Genomic DNA, 19,206 nt, shown 5'->3' on the forward strand with positions numbered 1-19,206 from the left:
CTGCACCACGAATCCACTGCTCCCGGAGGCTTTTTTTTTCTCCTTCTGTTGCCCTTGTGGGTATTAGTGTTGTTACTGATGCTGTCGTTGTTGGACAGGACAGAGAAATGGAGAGAGGAAGGGATTACAGAGGGGGAGAGACAGACACCTGCAGACCTGCTTCACTGTGAAGCGACCCCCCTGCAGGTGGGGAGCTGGGGGCTGGAACCAGGATCCTTACGCCGGTCCTTGTGCTTCCCACCATGTGTGCTTAACCAGCTGCGCTACTGCCTGACCCCCTAGCTACCTGTTTTGAAGCATCCAATTCTCACTATTGTTTTTCCTGTGTATCAGCTTAGCTAATCCATGAAACAGACATTTGGCTACATACTTAAGATGCTGTGAAGGCATTTTCCAGTTAATAATCACATTAGCGTGTAACTGAATAAACCTGATTGCCCTCTGCAATACAGGTGGGCCTGGTTCTGTCAGTTGAAGGTCTCCAGGGCCGAGGGCCTCCCTGATTCCCAGGGAAACTGCCTGCAGCTGCTCCATCTACTGGCTGGAGCCGCAGGCCTGGCCTGCATCACACAAAGGGAACATGGGATGGATGGTGATAGTATAGCACCACAGTGACAGGGACAATTCCTGCAATTCCATTTTCAATTAGAAAAATTCCCTATATTGTGCCAAAGACAGAGCTACCCTTTCCGGAATGTGAGAACGGGATAAAGGGGTCTTTACAAACTCCTTTGAAAATGTTTCTGGTGGCCTAGATGGTGGTGCTGCAAATAAAGCGTTTGAACTCTCTAACACAGAGTTCTGAGTTCAACCCCCAGCACTGCATGATTCTCTCCCTCATTCACTAATTACTTTAAAACATCTTAGAAAATGTTTCTGTACTGTTCTCAGTGATAGCTGACTTTTCAAAAGCAAAATGCCTTACATAGCAGGATGAAGAGTTCACAAAACTTTCAGCATGCATTCTTTTAAAAATCCTTACAGTTCCGAAGCAGACAGGCCTGTCAGTCCACTGTGAGAACTCAAGGCCACATAAGGTCTTGCCTGCAGCACAGCTTACTCGGAGGGGGTGCCCGTGGCTACAGGCAGGAGTGGTTCTGATTACACAACAGGAAACAGATGCACTTTTGAGAAAAAGAACCTTCCGCCGCTTTTGTGATTTGTGGCTAATTGCTGTTTCACTAGCTAGCCAGTAGGGGATCGGATGCCACCTGGGGAGGAGCCAGTTCCAGCCATTTGTTACCAGAAACCTTTTCTTTCTTTTGCCTCCAGGGTTAGCGCTGGGGCTCGGTGCCAACACCAAAACCCACTGCTCCTGGAGGCTATTTTCCCCCTTTTTGCCCTTGTTTATCATTGTTGATTGTTATTGTTGTCGTTGTTGGATAGGACAGAAAAATTGAGAGAGGAGGGGAAGACAGAGAAAGACACCTGCAAACCTGCTTCACCACTTGTGAAGCGACCCCCCTGTAAGTGGGGAGCCGGGGGCTCGAACTGGGGTATTTAAGCCTGTCCTTGCACTTCCCGCCACGCACACTCAACCTGCTGCGTGACCTCTTCCCCCAGAAACCTTTGTCACGTGCCTGGATTTTCTTCCCATACAGGCGCTCCCGGAGCTCGCTGATCCGCTTGTCCATCATGGCCACCTCCATGTTACGCTTGTTCAAGAGCTCCTTCTGTTGCTGCAGCTTTGAATTCTGCTCCTGGTTAAGCTGGTTGCGAATCTGTGGAATAGAAAACTCGACTTTTATGATGTGTATTAAATTCTCATTGCTAAGAAGAGTAAGAAAAAAGTAAACAAGAGCTTTCAGGCAGGGATAGGTAGCATAATGGTTATGCAAACATACTCTCTTGCCTGAGGCTCCAAAGTCCCAGGTTCAATCCCCCATACCACCATAAGCCAGAGCTAAGCAGGGCTCTGGTTAAAAAAATTAATAAATAAATAAATAAAAAAGAAACGAGCTGTCAGAGGTCTGGGAGATGGCGCAGTAGATAAAGATTTGGACTCTCAACAATGAGGTTATGAATTCAATCCCTGGCAACTCACAAAACAGTGTTATGTCTGGTTCTTCCTCATGACTGAATTCTTAAAAAAAAAAAAAAAAGAAGAAGAAGAAATGGGAGTCCGGTGGTTAAGCACAGGTGGCACAAAGCGCAGGGACCGGCATAAGGATCCCGGTTTGAGCCCCCGGCTCCCCACCTGCAGGGGAGTCGCTTCACAAGCAGTGAAGCAGGTCTGCAGGTGTCTGGATTTCTCTCCCCCTCTCTGTCTTCCCCTCCTCTCTCCATTTCTCTCTGTCCTATCCACAACATGACAGCAATAACAACAACAATAATAACAACGATAAACAACAATGGCAACAAAAGGGAAAAAACGGCCTCCAGGAGCAGTGGATTCCTAGTGCAGGCACCCAGCCCCAGCAAGAACCCTGGAGGCACGAAAGAAAGAAAGAAAGATCAGAGCTAGCCTGGTCACTGAAAGAAGCTTCAGTGTTAGGGTTTCTTTTCTTTCTCCTGTATCTCTTTCTGTCTGAAAAACTCAGCCTGGAATAGTAGAGCCCTGGGAGAAGGGGATTAGAAAAGAAAGGAGAAAACTGGAGAAGAGAAAGAAAAAGGAGCTAGGGGTAGAGCTCAACAGTTCTCTGTAAAAGATCCTCCTGCCTGAGGCTCCATGGTCCCAGGTTCAATCCCCAGTATCACTATCAGCAACAGCTGAGCAGGGCTCTGGTCATTCTGTAGCCTTCTCCTTGTTAAAATAAAATAAATAAAATATTACGAGAGAAAGAAAACACCAAAGTGCACGCATGGCACACATAGGCTGTTCAGTGACAGTCAGAGACACCCCTCCAACACCCGACATAACAAGTCCAGATCGCAGCAAAAACCTGAAATGTTGAGCTGCTCATACATCATCTTACCCCACTGAGAAAAAAAATCCTTAAAACCCTACACTTTTCCTAAAGATTTTATTTACTTATTTATTCCCTTTTTATTGTTGTAGTTATTACTGTTGTTATCGTTGTTGGATAGGACAGAGAGAAATGGAGAGAGGAGGGGAAGACAGAGAGGGGGAGAGAAAGACAGACACCTGCAGGCCTGCTTCACTGCTTGTGAAGCGACTCCCCTGCAGGTGAAGCAGGGGGCTCGAACCGCGATCCTTACGCTGGTCCTTGCACTTCGAGCCACCTGCGCTTAACCTGCTGCACTACTGCCCAACTCCCAAAAATCTTACACTTTGAACAACTGCTTTAAACTTAGTCATCAAGTGTAATATGTTATTTCTGTGCATTTATCTTTTAAAAATTTAGAAGCAAGTGATGTTATTTTTCTTGCCTCCAGGGTTATAGCTGGGACTTGGTGTCAACACTAGGAATCCACTGCTCCTGGGGAGCATTTTTTTTTTGGATAGGACAGAGAAATTTAGAGAGGAGGGGGAAAGGGGAAGACAGAATGAGAGAAAGGTAAGACACCTGCAGACCTGCTTCACCTGCTTGTGAAGAAAATCCCCTGCAGGTGTGGAGCTGGGGGCTCAAACCAGGATCCTTGCATGGGTCTTTGCATTTTTCACTGTGCGCTTAACCCGGTGCACCCAGCCCAGATTTTACTCTCTCTAGTCTCATTTCATAAAGTAGTATTTTACTACAACATTAGTTTTTTTTTTTTTTTGAACAACTATTAATTATAAAAGTCCTTTCTGGCTTGAAAAATTACCTCCAAATGGTAACTTTGCGGTAGGGAGATCTTTTCAGTTGCTATACAGTAAATATTCGTGTCTTCCCCAAATATCCACCTTGACAGCCAAAGAGGTGACCTGTGAGAGGGTCATGAGGCCTGAGGCCTGCAGGCTAGCAGCTAGACCCTCACCACATGACTCTGCTATCACCTAAATTTGAAGGCTCCAGATTGATGAGAAATCAGTGTCTCCTGCTCAGCCTGCCCAGGCTGAGGGTGTCTCGTTAGCGCAGCCTGAGCTAAGCTGAGCATCAAGAACAGGTGAGTCTCACCTCCACACAGCATCTAAGCAGCTTTAATTTTTTTTTTTTTAATTTATTTCCCGGGAGTCGGGCTGTAGCGCAGCGGGTTAAGCACAGCTGGCGCAAAGCACAAGGACCGGCATAAGGATCCCGGTTCGAACCCCGGCTCCCCACCTGCAGGGGAGTCGCTTCACGGGCGGTGAGGCAGGTCTGCAGGTGTCTGTCTTTCTCCCCTCTCTCTCTGTCTTCCCCTCTTCTCTCCATTTCTCTCTGTCCTATCCAACAACAAAGCAACGTCAACAATGGCAGTAATAACCGCAACAAGGCTGCAACAACTAGGGCAACAAAAAGGGGGGGAAATGGCCTCCAGTAGCGGTGGATTCATGGTGCAGGCACCGAGCCCAGCAATAACCCTGGAGGAAAAAAAAAAGCATCTACAGCCGAGTTCCCTGCCACTTCAGCAGACTGCCAATGAGCTCTGGTCGAATACATGCTAATAACACAGCGACTGAACCGCATCTTAAATGTTCCACTTGAGGGGGTAGTGCAGTGGGATAAGTGCACATGGTACAAAGCGCAGGGACCAACGTGAGGACCCCGGTTCAAGCCCCTGGCTCCCCACCTGCAGGGGAGTCGATTCACAGGCAGTGAAAGCAGGTCTGCAGGTGTCTATCCTCTCTCTCCCCCTCTCTGTCTTCCCCTCCTCTCTCCATTTCTCTCTGTCCTATCCAACAACGACGACAATAATAATATTAACAACAATGATAAAACAAGGGCAACAAAAGGGGAAAAAAATGGCCTCCAGGAGCAGTGGACTCATAGTGCAGGCACTGAGCCCCAGCAACAACCCTGGAGGCCAAAAAAAAAAGTTCCACTTGAGACGTTTCCAGAATAGTTACATCAGCAGAGTCAGAAGCAAACTTTACTTAGTTTGCTTAGTTAGGCCCAGGGAGCTCTTGTAGAGTAAGAGGTGACAGCTAAGTATGTGGCTGGAAGCAGGAGGCAGCAGGCTGAGTATTATGTCACCAAGTGCAAGGGCTTGGCTTGGCTCAAGTTCCTGGTCTCCACCTACAGGGAGAAGCTTCATGAGTGGTGAAGCAGTGCTGCACATCTGTCTCTACTACCCCTCTCAATTTCCCTCCTCTCAAAAGAAAGGAAGGAGGGGAGTCGGGCGGTAGCACAGCGGGTTAAACACACATGGCACAAAGCTCAAGGACCAATATAAGGATCCCGGTTCGAGCCTCTGGCTCCCCACCTGCAGGGGCATCGCTTCACAAGTGGTGAAGCAGGTCTGCATATATCTATCTTTCTCTGCCCCTCTCTGTCTTTCCCTCCTCTCTCCATCCTATCCAACAACGACAACATCAATAACAAAAATAACTACAACAATAAAACAAGGGCAGCAACAAAAGGGAATAAATATATTTAAAAAAAGAAAAGAAAGGAAGGAGGGGGAGGAGGAGTGATTTACCATGTAGGTACTAAGTCCCAGCGATAAGGAAGGGGATAAATATGGGATTTCTGGTAGGGATGAATTTTAAAGATTTTAAAATGATTGTGGTGGTGGCACGCGGAATTCTATAAAGTTACTAAGAACACTTATTTGTGCACTTGAAATCAGTAAATTGTATGTACATAAATTATATTAAAAATCTATGTAACCCCCCCCCCGTCAGGGTTATTGCTGGGGCTTGGTGCCTGCACTAGAATCCACTGCTCCTGGAGGCCATTCCCCCCCCTTGTTGCTGTTATTGTTGCTGCTGCTACTGTTGTTGGATAGGACAGAGCGAGAAACCAGGAGAGGAGGGGAAAACAGAGAAGGGAAGAGAAAGACAGACACCTGCAGACCTGCTTCATCCCCCGCAGGTGGGGAGCTAGAGGCTCAAACTGGGATCCTTATGTGGTACCTGTACTTCACACCATGTATGCTTAACCTGGTGAGCTACTGCCTGGCCCCCTGTAAAATTCTTTTGTGGGCAGGGGTAGACAGCATAATGGTTATGCAAACAGGCTGTCAAGCCTGAGACTCCAAAGTCCTAGGTTCAATTCCCTGAACCACCATAAACCAGAGCTGATCAGTGCTCTGGTAAAAAAGAAAAAAGGAATCCTTTTGTACTACCTCATGTGTATGTGTGTCTACTATGAAATTAGAACCCATTTATTTGTTTCTAGTTGCAAAGCTTTCTGGCTCCCCAAGAAAAAAGCCCCAAACTGGGCTGACTTCCCGTCACTGTGCCCTAGGCCCAGGCTGTCACCTGCAGCTCCTGGTACAGTCTTTTTAGTTCCACGGCGGCCGGCCCCATCAGCTTGCCGTTGTGCGACTGGAAACCATTCAGTTTTCCTTTCTTTAAGTCTTCCAGCTGCTGGCTGAGCTGGTCGACTCTGAGGATTGCAGTCTGCACCTCCTGCTTCTTCTCCTGGAACATGGCGCTGAACCTTTCTATTTCAGCAGCTGTCATTTCCCCAGCAACACAGAGAAAAATCAGTGAGTTGAGCATCTGTTTCATGGCCTTTTGATGTTTTTGTTTTGTGGTTGCTTCTCAATTGCAACATCACTAGTGCCAGGACTTGGGAGAGAAATTGTGACATTTAAAACCTAAAACAGGGAGCTGGGCGGTGGCGCAGCGGGTTAAGCACAGGTGGCGCAAAGCACAAGGACCGGCATGAGGATCCCAGTTCGAGCCCCCGGCTCCCCACCTGCAGGGGAGTCGCTTCTCAGGCGGTGAAGCAGATCTGCAGGTGTCTGTCTTTCTCTCCCCCTCTCTGTCTTCTGTCTTCCCCTCCTCTCTCCATTTCTCTCTGTCCTATCCAACAACGACGACATCAACTACAACAACAATAAAAAGACAACAAGGGCAACAAAAGGGAAGATAAATAAATAAATTACCAAAAAAAAACCTAAAACACTGGGGAGTCGGGCGGAAGCACAGCCAGGTTTAAGCTCACGTGGCACAAAGCTCAAGGACCGGCGTAAGGATCCCAGTTTGAGCCCCCAACTCCCCACCTACAGGGGAGTCGCTTCACAAGCGATGAAGCAGGTCTGCAGGTGTCTATCTTTCTCGCCTCCGTCTTCCCCTCCTCTCTCCATTTCTGTCCTATCCAACAACAACGACAGCAATAAAACAATAACTTCACTGCTCCAGGCCATTCTTTCTTTCAGATACAGACATGATAGCATAGGAGCGTCCTCTGTTGCACAGCGCCTCCTACATGGTGCTGGGCTTTGAAGCTGACTGGCACATCCCATAACCAGTAATTTACTCTCAGGCCCTATGTAGTTTCTCTTTATTGTACAGATACACTGTATTTTGCTCTGTTAAAGCGGACTCTCATAATAATGAGTCAGTCCTGGAGGATCCTAGCTCAGATCTAAAGGGCTGCTGCTGCCAGAAGAACGAAAGGGTCTTTCTACAACACTGCTAGGGCAACCTGACATGCGCAGTCACCACGAACGCTAATTAGGCCACCTCCACGCCTTTCAGTGCAGGTAACAAAGCCTCAGAGCCCTTCTGAGAGCAAGGCCCGTGGTCCTGACTGACACTGTCACTCCCTCTATCACCCCCCATGCCTGATGAGGGCGGGGCGGGGTGGGGCGGGCAGGCACGCACACAGGTTGCCGTTCATGATTTTGCTGTAGTCCACTTGTCCCCTCATGGCACGGATCTTCTTAAGCTTATTTTCCTGGGCTTCAACTCGTTCTTTCAACTTCTGGAGCTTTTCATTTTCAGAAAGAGACTGCTGTTGACGACGCTCCTGTTGCTTCAGAAAATGTAAGCGCTGTTCCTAACAAGAAGGGACATATTCCAGTTAAAAAATGGAAGCACACAATTACTTTTGCACCCCCCCCAAAAATTGAGTGAATTTAAAAATAAGAACAGGACAATCCTAAGTAAAAAAATAGACAATACCCTTCACAGGATACCTACTTTGAATCAATACATAGTCCCATTGGTATGCATAATAAGGAGAGGTTTGGGAGCTGAGTGGTAGCGCAGCGGGTTAAACGCACGTGGTGCAAAGTGCAAGGACCGGCGTGAGGATCCCGGTTTGCACCCCCGGCTCCCCCCTTGTAGGGGAGTCGCTTTACAGGCGGTGAAGCAGGTCTGCAGGTGTCTTTCTCTCCCTCTCTGTCTTCCCCTTCTCTCTTCATTTCTCTCTGTCCTAACAACAACGACGTCAATAACAACAATAATAACTACAACAACAAAAACAAAGGCAACAAAAGGGAAAACAAATGTAAAATTTTTTTTTAAAAAATAAGGAGAGGTTTGAGCGTAACCGTGGGCATTATTTACTACAGTCAGAACTAAGGAAATATGTGCTCAAGTCTGTAAAACTGGCAATAATTTGTAATTAATATTGCTGAAAAATACCTAAAGATTCTTTTTTTTAAGTTTTTTAATTTTTTAAATCTATTTATTTTCCATTTTTGTTGCCCTTGTCTTTTTATTGTTGTTCTTATTGTTGTTGTCGTTGTTAGATAGGACAGAGAGAAATGGAGAGAGGAGGGGAAGACAGGGAGGGGGAGAGAAAGCTAGGCACCTGCAGACCTGCTTCACCGCCTATTAAGTGACTCCCCTGCAGGTGGGGAGGTGGGGGCTCGAACTGGGATCCTTACGCAGGTCTTTGTGCTTTGCGCTACATGTGCTTAACCCACTGTGCTACCGCCTGACTCCCCCCTTTTTTTTAAACCACAGCCCTGCTCAGTTCTGGCTTATGAACCTGGACTTCAGAGCCTTAGGCATGAGAGTCTTTTGCATAACCATTACATTGGCTCCCAGCTGTCTAAGTATTTTTAATAGCAATATTCTTAGATCAACATCTTCAAAGGAAATAAAAAGTAGAATTAGAAAATTTTGTAATTACATATTCTATGCACATTTAATCTTAAAAATCTTATTAATGGAATGAAATGCTTTCATATTTACTTAACCCTTTATTGTGTTCTTATAAATCCAACACTTTATTTTTTAATTATTTTATCTTGATAAGACAGAGAGAAATTGGGAGGGGATAGAGAGATGGGGGGAGAGAGAGAGAGAGACCTGCAGCACTGCTTCACCACTCATGAAGCTTCCCCCTGCAGGTGGGTAATCCAACAGACTCTATAGGACATTTTAAAACAGGTCCAACATAAACCATTATTTACACAAAAGTGGAAAGTACAGTGAATGACACTGTCACTCCACAGATGAAGACCATGGGACTGAACATCTGGTTCTTCTGAAAACCTGTAGAGAAAGCAGTAGAATCAGGGGCAGGATGTTGGCGGGTCATCTTTCAAGCAGTTCCCGATGCTGGAGACCATATAGTATGAATCATCCCCAACAGGCATGGGTGATAGGTCTGGTTTCTTAACAACACCATGACACAGAAAAACTTCAAATCCCGCCAGAGAGTTTCAATAACAAAAGTAGAGCTCAGGACAGAGGAGTATTAACTATGCGACTTGCTCCAATCAAGCTAACAAGTCCCTTGAAGTGCCACTGTTCTCAGAGCCACCAAAGAGCAGCGTGTGCTGCGGATGGCCGTTCTCCCTGCTACTAACAACGGCCGAGAAGAGACCAGAGGGAGAAGGAGACGGAGAGGGCACAACAGGGTCTTTTCTTCCCAAATGCCACCTACGGTTTGGGCAGGGTCAGTCATTTCCTGTTCTGGGGCTCTTGCCTGTGGTCAGATGCTTTCGCTCTGACACTCTGACAATGTCAAGAAGCTAAAGCAGGCGTCTGCCTCCACAGGAGAGGTGAGAGATGGAGAGCACTGTGCTCAGCACTTCTGTGTTGTGGCCTGACATACAAGTGCTACCCAGAAGCGCATCACCCTACACCTCAGTACTGGCTGCAAAACACACTTTGTGATGCTCCCTCAGCTCTGCGTTCAGACCTTACCTTGGCGACCAACATCTGCTGCTGGCTTTCAATTTGCTGCTGTTGCCGCGCCGCCATGTCTTGAAGTTCCGAGAGGGTGAGCTCCACACGCGGGTTCCCAACCTACAGACACAACACATACGGCCACTCGAACGCGTTTACCTGCACGCCCATTCTCTTCTGGTGTCAGAATGCGCACACCTCAGGATTCTACAGACTCTCTAGAAACAGGGAAGTATAAACATGTTTGTTTCTTCATAGGTGCTTTTCCCACTAGTTGTCGCTCCCCTGTGGTACTGGGCTCAGAACCAAGGCCTCATATGTGACGGGATACATGTCACTGTGTGAGCCATCTCTCAGTTCCTTAAAATTTTTTAAAGATATTATTTATTATTGAATAGAGACAGAGAATTGAGAGGGGAGGGGGAGACAGACACCTGCAACCCTGCTTCACTTGTGAAGCTTTCCCCCTACAGGGGGGACTATGGGCTTGAACCCGGGTCCTTGTACACTATAATGTGTACAAGGCCTCTAAAAAACACTATTTCACAAGAGAGAGAAAAGCCAGAGAAACAGTGACACAAACAGTGGCAAAGATTAAACTCAGGACCTCACTCCACCACTGTCCCATCTCCCAGATGCTCTGGCTGCAGTGTGGCGGAGACTGGGCTCAGACCAGGGGCCTGCACGTGGCAAAGCAGCATACTGGCCAAATGAGCTACTTTACCAGCCCCCTACCCATGTTCGCCAGCCCCACACTCCCTTCCCAGCAGGGCTATCACTGGGCCTCAGTGCCTGCATGCCACATCCACTGCTTCAGTGTTATTTTGTTTTTTCTTTCTTTTTGGATAGAGAAATTGGGCAGGGTAGATAGCATAATGGTTATGCAAAAAGACTTATTCCTGAGGGAGTCGAGCAGTAGCGCAGCAGGTTAAACGCACAAAGCACAAGGACCCGCTGAAGGATCTTGGTTTGAGCCCCTGGCTCCCCACCTGCAGTGAGGTCGCTTCACAGGTGGTGAAGCAGGTCTGCAGGTGTCTGTCTTTCTCTCCCCGTCTGTCTTTCCCTCCTCTCTCCATTTCTCTCTGTCCTATCCAACAATGATGACATCAATAACAACAACAACTACAACAACAATAAAAAAAAGCAACAAAAGGGAAAATGAAAAATTAAGAAAGAAGGGGAGATAGAGAGATACCTACAGCACTACTTCATTGCTTGTGAAGTTGTCGCCCTGCAGGTAGGGACTAAGGGTTTGAACTTTAAAAAAAAAAAGTGCGTGGTCCAGGGGGTGGCACAGTGGATAAAGCATTGGACTCTCAAGCATAAGGTCCTGAGTTCAGTCTCCAACAGCACATGTACCAGTCTGGTTCTTTCTCTCCTCCTACTTTCTCATTAATGAATAAAATATTTAAAAAAAAAGTGCTGCTATGAACATAGAAAGACACAGGTCTTTTTGGATGAGTGTGATTCCTTAGGATACAAAACTTGGGAGCAATCCAGGTATCTGACAACAAGTGGGTGGCTAAGAAAATTATGGTCTATATACACAATGGAATATTATTCAGCTAAGAATGATGAATTCAGGAGTCAGGCAGTAGCACAGCGGGTTAAGCACAGGTGGCGCAAAGCACAAGGACTAGCGTAAGGATCCCGGTTCAAGCCCCCGGAACCCCACCTGCAGGGGCAGTGAAGCAGGTCTGTGGGTGTCTATCTTTCTCTCCCCCTCTCTGTCTTCCCCTCCTCTCTCCATTTCTCTCTGTCCTATCTAACAATGATGACATCAATAACAACAACAATACAACAATGAAAAACAAGGGCAACAAAAGGGAACAAATAAATTTTAAAAGAAATGATGAATTTACCTTCTTCACCTCATCTTGAATGGAGCTTGAAGGAATCATGTGAAGTGAGATCAGCCAGAAAGAGAAGGGTGAATATGGGATGATCTCACTCACAGACGGAAATTGAAAAATAGTAACAGAAAGGGGGAACACAAAGCAGAACTTGGACTGGGGCTGGTGTATTGCACCAAAGTATAAGGACTCTGGTGTGAGGAAGTTCAGGTCCTGGTGCCTGACGGTGAGGGAGGACCAGGCGGGGGTGAGAGTGTTCTGCAGAAAATTTTACACATGAATCAACAGCTGTATTTACTGTCAACCATTAATCCCCAAATTAAAAAAAAGTGGTTCAGGCATTATATTTAAATGCATACTCGTGTGGTCTGGGAGGTGGTGCAGTGGATAAAGTGTTAGACTCTCAAACATGAGGTCCTGAGTTCAACTACCAGCATTACCTTTCTCATTAATAAATAAATAAAAATTTTTTTTAAAAAAGATTTTATTTATTTATGAGAAAGACAGGAGGAGAGAGAAAGAACCAGACATCACTCTGGTACATGTGCTGCCGGGGATCAAACTCAGGACCTCATGCTTGAGAGTCCAAAGCTTTACCACTGCACCACCTCCCAGACCACAATTAATAAAATCTTAATAAATAAATGAATACTAACTGTGCTGTACTTTTGTAAAACTGCAGTTAGGTCTCACAGATGGAAAATTATCTAACTAATAGTGTACACCTCAATGAATTATTCCAAATGGACTTCATTTTTAAAAAATATTTTATTTATTTTATTTTTGAGAGAGATATAGACAGAGACACAGAACTGAGCACCGCTCAGCTGAGCACTGCTCAGCTCTGGCTTATGGTGGTGTGGGGGATTGAACCTGGGACTTCGGCGCCTGAGGCATGAGAGTCTGTTTGCATAACCATTGTCTGTATTAGTTGTATTTTAAGGGAATTAATTATTCCAAGTGAATATGCAACTTTCTAGACTTTTTTTGGAAAACAAAAACTTTTGGTGTGAACTGGTTCCTCTCAGGATCTATCACTCTGTACTCTTTCCATGTAAATCAAACTCCATTTACCGGGGCCAGGTGTTGGCACACCTGGTTAAGTGCACATATTACAAACTCCATTTACAATTCTAAGTTCTCCATATGAGATTTGTTCAAGCAAACCTATGACCTAATTCCTTGCTTATTTCCTTTTATTGCATCTTATAAGAGGAAATCAAATCCTGTCCCCTTGGGATCACGGAGGCCCAATAAGCTCAGCTGCAGGTCAGAGAGGACAAGCCACTTCAGCACTTGGGAAATCTGCGGGAAAATTTTCAACAGCAGCCCAGAGAAGCAGACACTTAGTCAAGCTCCAGCCGCTCTCCTCCAACCTCAGAGCTTTGCATTCCAGGACTTCACCTTACACCACTCCTTGCCCACAAGCTCCAGGTCATAACTAGCTCTCCATTTCCCCACAAGAGGAAGTGCAAGATGTCACTGCCAGCCTCTAGGATCACTTCTCTGGTCGTGCCATCCTCTTTCTCAAAACCTGTATAAGTCTGTCAGAACAGAGGCTTGATTCTGCTAACATACACCTTTTGTTTAAAGAGAAAGTTTTTTTTTAATATTTACTTATTCCCTCTTGTTGCCCTTGTTATTTTATTGTTATAGTTATTGTTGTTGGATAGGACAGAGAGAAATGGAGAGAGAAGGGGAAGACAGAGAGGGGGAGAGAAAGACAGACACCTGCAGTCATGCTTCACCACTTGTGGAGTGACTCCCCTGCAGGTAGGGAGCCGGGGGTTTGAACCAGGATCCTTACGCCGGTCCTTGTGCTTTGCCTCACCTGCGCTTAACCTGTTGAGCTACTGCCAGACTCCCACACATACACTTTTATATACAAAACGCCTTCTGGAGAACGTTTATAGGGATTCTGTGGTTGAGGGCGGCTTGGAGACTTGAGGCTTCAGCAGTCAAGGCCCAAGCCCAGCCAGAGCCTCAGCCTAGTACCTGACCACAGCATGGAGCAAAGCATCAGTGTGTGAACACTGAGTGTACAGCTCAGCAGTGGAAAGCTGAGGTCCTGGCTTCAATCTCAGGCACCACTGAGAAGAAAAAGGAGGAGGAGGAAGGAAGAAGGAAGAAGGAGGAAGAGGAGGAGGACGCGGCAGCAACCACCACCAACGAGGTGTGCTGAATGAATCAATCTATGGGTGACTCGCCATTCTCTGCTGCTCCCACTGCGCCTCAGTCACACCCCGACCAGATCTGGGGTCTCTGCGAACCTGAGCCCGGTCTTCTCTGCGCCTCAGTCACACCCCGACCAGATCTGGGGTCTCTGCGAACCTGAGCCCGGTCTTCTCTGTGCCTCAGTCACACCCCGACCAGATCTGGGGTCTCTGCGAACCTGAGCCCGGTCTTCTCTATCCTGTCTTCCTACAGAAGTCACCAACCTCCTCTGCTGTTCCAGATTGCTCCCAAAACTTCCCTCACCCCAATTTCCCCTAGCCCATCACCTCCCTTCTAACCTAGTCTCATTCCTGTCTCCCCAAAAGCAACAAGCAGCAGAAACTGGCCCACATGCTGCAGAGTCCAGAGGGAGTCACAGTAGGAGACCAGCACTGGGTCTCCCTCTATTGCAAAGGCAAGGCACCAAGCATGTTGCCTGAGCTCTGCATCAACACACCATGATTCATTCACTTCTCTATGCCAGACAGAATCCCACAGTGTAGACAATATAGAAGAAAAGCATGGGGCTGGGGAGACAGCATAATGGTTATACACACTGCTTTCATGCCTGATGCTCCTAAGGTCCTAGGTTCAATCCCTAGCACTAAGTTGAGCAGCGCTCTGGAGGGAAAATGAATTGGGGTGGGGGGAGCAGGAGGTACAACAAAGACAAAGGTCTGTGACCAGAAGGAACCTGGTACATTTACACAGTAGACAGAAGGTCAGCCTTCCATGTGGCTACAGTGTTGGTGACTCATTTTTTTCTGTTTTCACTGGCAGATGAATATTTGAGTTGTGCTCAGTTTGCTATAGGGTACAGTTGTCTTGAACATTCATGCAGGGATATTTGTGTAGGCAAACGCCTGATCTCTTTGGGGTAATCAACATCTAGAAGTGGGCCAAGTGGGCTGGATGGTAAGCTTGCCTGACAGAAACTGCCAGCCTGCTTCTCAGAGTGAAGCACCACAATACACTCCACTAGCAGCACAGTGCTGTAATATTCATATTTTAATTATCTCTTTTAAATAAAATATTAACCTCTTGGCAAAAAAAAAAATCCAAGTAAGTGATATTATGATAAGTATGACAAAAAGCATAAAAATGTCCATACTTGTCTACTATAAACCATTAATTCCCCCAATAAGGAAAAATAACTGAATACCAAAAATGTCCATAATTAAGCTATTAAGCCCAAAAACCCTTTGATCAGATTGCCAATAAATAGCTACTCTATGACTGGCCAAAAGTTAAGCTCCAAAGGGGGTTGTTTTCCAGGCGCTAATTACGTGCATGAGCCATAACGTGTAAAGCTATAAAAAATAAGTGCATTTGGAAAACAAACCATCAGGACTAGGTTTTGAAGATGTAAGAAATAACAACTACTCGATAATTGCAGTTGAAAGTTTTAGATCACCGCCATGTTAACAGGGCTTTAATCAAATGTATCTTATGCTTCCTCAGGTCGTGTTTGTTTTAAAGAAAGCATTGACACTGGCGTTACAGCAATTAGGTATTAGAATATGCAGTCAAGTTTCCCAAAACCAACCAGGACAGGCAGTGACGCACTGTAAACACAGGCCACCCATCAAAGGTCACTAATGCTGCTTCTGTGTGACAGTCTTTCCAAGTATTTGTAAGACTCAGTCTATCTCCCATCTAGGTATTAATGAAACATTCTGCTAAAATGTATCCATTATGTCTTTTCAATTTGTGTCAAAAGTGCAATTCTGTGAAAGTAAAAATCACTTTGCATAACAGTTGTCAAGTACTCTTCAGTTACTGAGAAGTGATGCCACTTTTTTGACAACTTTTTCTTTTGACGTAACAACTCTTCCACCCCAAAACACACTGTATAATTCCCAAATTCACTAAAAAATAGCTTTAAAAGAAATGATTTTGGGCAGGGGTAGATAGCATAATGGTTCTGCAGAAGAGACTCTCATGCCTGAAACTCCACAGTCCCAGGTTCAATCCCCCGCACTACCATAAGCCAGAGTTGAGCAGTGCTCTGGTAGGGGGGAAAATGAAATGATATTTTGTGGTGGAGGAGGTAGCATAATGCTTATGCAAAATACTTTAAAAATATTTTATTATCATTATTTATTGGGTAGAGACACCAGAAATCGAGAGGAAGGGGAGGAGAGAGGGAGAGAGACAGAGAGACACTTACAGACCTGCTTCAACACTCGCAAAGCTTCCCTCCTGCAGATGGGGACCAAGGGTTCAAACCTGGGTCCTTGCGAATTGTAACATGTGCGTGCGCTCAACCAGGTGCCCCTCCACCCAGCCCCTATGCAAAATACTTTGTACATGCCTGAGGCTCCAAAGCCTTAGGTTCCTGTTCTCATACAAATAAAATATTTGTGTCTTCTTTAAAGATGGAATTCCTTGCTATTAATAACTTTTCTTATTTTTTAAAACAAATTTTTATTATTTATTTATTACATAGAGACAGAAATCCAGAAATCCAAGAGAGCATAGAAAAACAGAAAGACACCTGCAGCCCTGCTTCACTACTCGCAAAGCTTCCCTCCCCCCTGCTCCAAAGGTGGGGGACCAGGGGCTTGAACCCAGGTCCTTGTGCACTGTGACATGTGCACTCAACCAGGTGCGCCACCACCCAGCCCAAATAACTTTTCTTTATTATGCTATTCTATTTATTCTTTTATTATGCTATTCTATCTCTAGAAGTGACATTACTTCTTTTTAAATTTTTTTTATTTTAATTTTTAAAAATGTTTATTTATACAATGGAAACAATGACCATAGGATAAGAGGGGCACAATTCCACACAGTTCCCACCACCCAAACCTTGGATCCTATCTCCTCCCGATAGCTTTCCTATTCTTTAACCCTCTGGAAGTATGGACCCAGGGTCATTATGTGGTGTAGAAGGTGGGAGGTCTGGCTTCTGTAATTGCTTCCCTGATGAACATGGGTGTTGACAGGTTGATCCATACTCCCAGCCTGTCTCTCTCTTTCCCTAGTGGGGCAGAGCTCTGGGGAAGTGGGGCTCCAGGACACACTGGTGGGGTCATCTGCCCAGACATTACTTCTAAATTGTAGCTTATAAAAAAAACGGGATGTGCTTTCTGAATTTATAGATTCACAATCTTTACCTTTTTTGGTTGATGTCACTGGGGCTTCAGGGCTTGAGGCTGACTTTTTTTTTTTTAATAGGTAAGATGCTTTTTTTCTTTTTTTAAAAAAATTATATTTATTTATTAATGAGAACGATAGAAGGAGAGAGAAAGAACCAGACATCATTCTGGCAAATGTGCTGCCAGAAATCGAACTCAGGACCTCCTGCTTCAGAGTCCAAAGCTTTATCACTGTGCCACTTCCTGGACCACAAGGCTGACTTTGAGAGAGAGAGAGAGAGAGAGAGAGAGAGAGAGATAGATAGATAGATAGATAGAGGGAGAGGGGAGAAGACACCACAGCACCAAAGCTCTTTCTGTGAGGCGGGGGCAGGAGCTTGAACTCAGGTTGTATACAGTTTCCCAGGTGACCTATCTCACCAGCCCTGTGATCTTGGCATTTAAAAATTTTCTTTGAAAATGTGGATCCACAACACTATAGCTCTGTAGGAAAGCACAGCGAGTGACAAATCCAGGTGCCTGTCCCTAGGCTCAGTCCCATCGCCAGCTGACAGTGCCCTTGCATGCTGCGCAGATGCTTTCTGAAATGCAGCTGTTAAAAGCCAGGAAGAGTAAGTCAGGCTCAGCACAGGGGAGACCTAGCCCTCCCCGGCCAGCAGCCCAGGTCTCCTCCCACTTCAGCAATGCTCCCCCTTTCTTATTCCCACATTTAATGCTCTACTGTTACAAAATTCTAGGCTGGCAAAACAGCTTGCTTAGCTAGGACAAGCGGACACACTGAGTGTCACCAATGGCACGACCCAGCAGGCAGCTGAAAGGCAAGATGAAGCATACAAGCCTAAATCTGAAAGCACCACTGAGCTGACAGCAGGACAGTCAAGGCCACCCACCTAGGGGGAGCTCCTCTCAGTAAGACTCAGTAAGCTCTCAGTAAGCCACAGGGCTCCCACAAGTTTCCCTGGGAAATGCTCCACGTAGGCTGTCCATTTGGTCTGGAGGAACTTTGTCTGAGTGACCCACTGGGAGGGGCTCTGAAGGGCGAGCCCTCTGCAGACCTCGCTATGTCCTGACAGTAGGAGAGCAGTCATTTATTGGGGTTGGAGCCCCAACCCTCCCCCAGGCAGATACAGTGAGGATGAGGCTTCAGGACATAAAGTCCAACCAGATCTTCAGAATTCTACTGGACAAGTAGATTCGGAGAGCTCGTGAGAAGGGGCCAAGCAGTAGCACACCTAGTTAAGCTCACACATTTATAGTGTACAAGGACACAGGTTCAAGCCCCTGGTCCCCACCTGTAAGGAGAAAGCTTCACAAGTAAACAGGGCTGCAGGTGTCTCTCCAGTTCCCTTCCTCTCTTATCTTCCCCATCCCTCTCAATTTCTCTGTCTCTATCCAATAATAAATAAAAATTAAAATTAAGAGAAAGAAAGCAAGCTCATGAGAGTGCATGCATGAAGCTGGAGGTCCCCGCACCAGCTGTGGAACAGGGGCAAGTGGGCAACTTGCCGTGCCCACACGAGCTGCTTGAGCACAAGTTCTGCCACTGGATCTCAGCCTGACTTGCTGAGCCACAGGAGCGTCAGCGGGTATGGGTCGCTCCAGAGTATGGCCTCCCCTTACCTGCTCTCCACCTGTCCTTGGAGGTGTGATCCACAGGTAGGAGGTGCACTGTGCCAACTTTTCCCACCCAGGTGACACGGAAAACACTGTTTAACATCTTGAGAGCTTTAAAAATGTGCACACAGGTGCTTTGTGGACAATAAAGTGCTGTGCAAAGGTCACAGATCATGAGGCTTAAAAGGCACAACCACAGAGGTATCTGATGGCGCTCCCAGCACAAAGGTGTCCCTTAACCTGAGCTCTTCCGTCCTCTAATTACACTACAAACACAAAGTTGGATTTCACGTTCAGGGCTAACAAGGTCACAGACCTATCCCAACCCGCCACTGGGCCCCTTTCCTTCCCCACACCACACAGGGCACAGTCTCCTTGGTGCGTCTACCTCACCTTCACTGAAGCTCAGGTGCAAGGGGCCTTCAGAATTCTGCTGTACACATCTGTACATGTAACCCACAGCTTTCCACATCTGCAGGGCAGCCGAGTCACAGGGCGATTTTATATATATTTTTTTATATTTATTTATTCCCTTTTGTTGCCCTTGTTGTTTTATTGTTGTAGTTATTATTGTTGTCGTTGT

The 19,206-nt window shown here is 46.2% G+C and overlaps 1 protein-coding gene across 3 annotated transcripts in view; it reads right to left on the bottom strand.

The window, feature by feature from the left end:
* The window catches only part of PPP1R13B (protein phosphatase 1 regulatory subunit 13B), a 76,337-nt gene that overhangs the window by 5,047 nt on the left and 52,084 nt on the right, over window positions 1-19,206 (bottom strand). For 2 of the 3 annotated variants that reach the window (XM_060181108.1, XM_060181110.1), the window contains 4 exons: window positions 9,860-9,961; window positions 7,580-7,754; window positions 6,227-6,423; window positions 1,581-1,721 (listed from right to left, as the gene is read on the bottom strand). In XM_060181108.1, the coding sequence (XP_060037091.1) occupies window positions 1,581-1,721; window positions 6,227-6,423; window positions 7,580-7,754; window positions 9,860-9,961 (615 nt within the window). The remainder of the gene's footprint in view (window positions 1-1,580; window positions 1,722-6,226; window positions 6,424-7,579; window positions 7,755-9,859; window positions 9,962-19,206) is intronic. The other variant, XM_060181109.1, reaches the window with a different exon arrangement.

The sequence above is a fragment of the Erinaceus europaeus genome, chromosome 22 (genome assembly GCF_950295315.1).
Source record: "Erinaceus europaeus chromosome 22, mEriEur2.1, whole genome shotgun sequence".
Lineage (NCBI taxonomy): Eukaryota > Metazoa > Chordata > Mammalia > Eulipotyphla > Erinaceidae > Erinaceus > Erinaceus europaeus.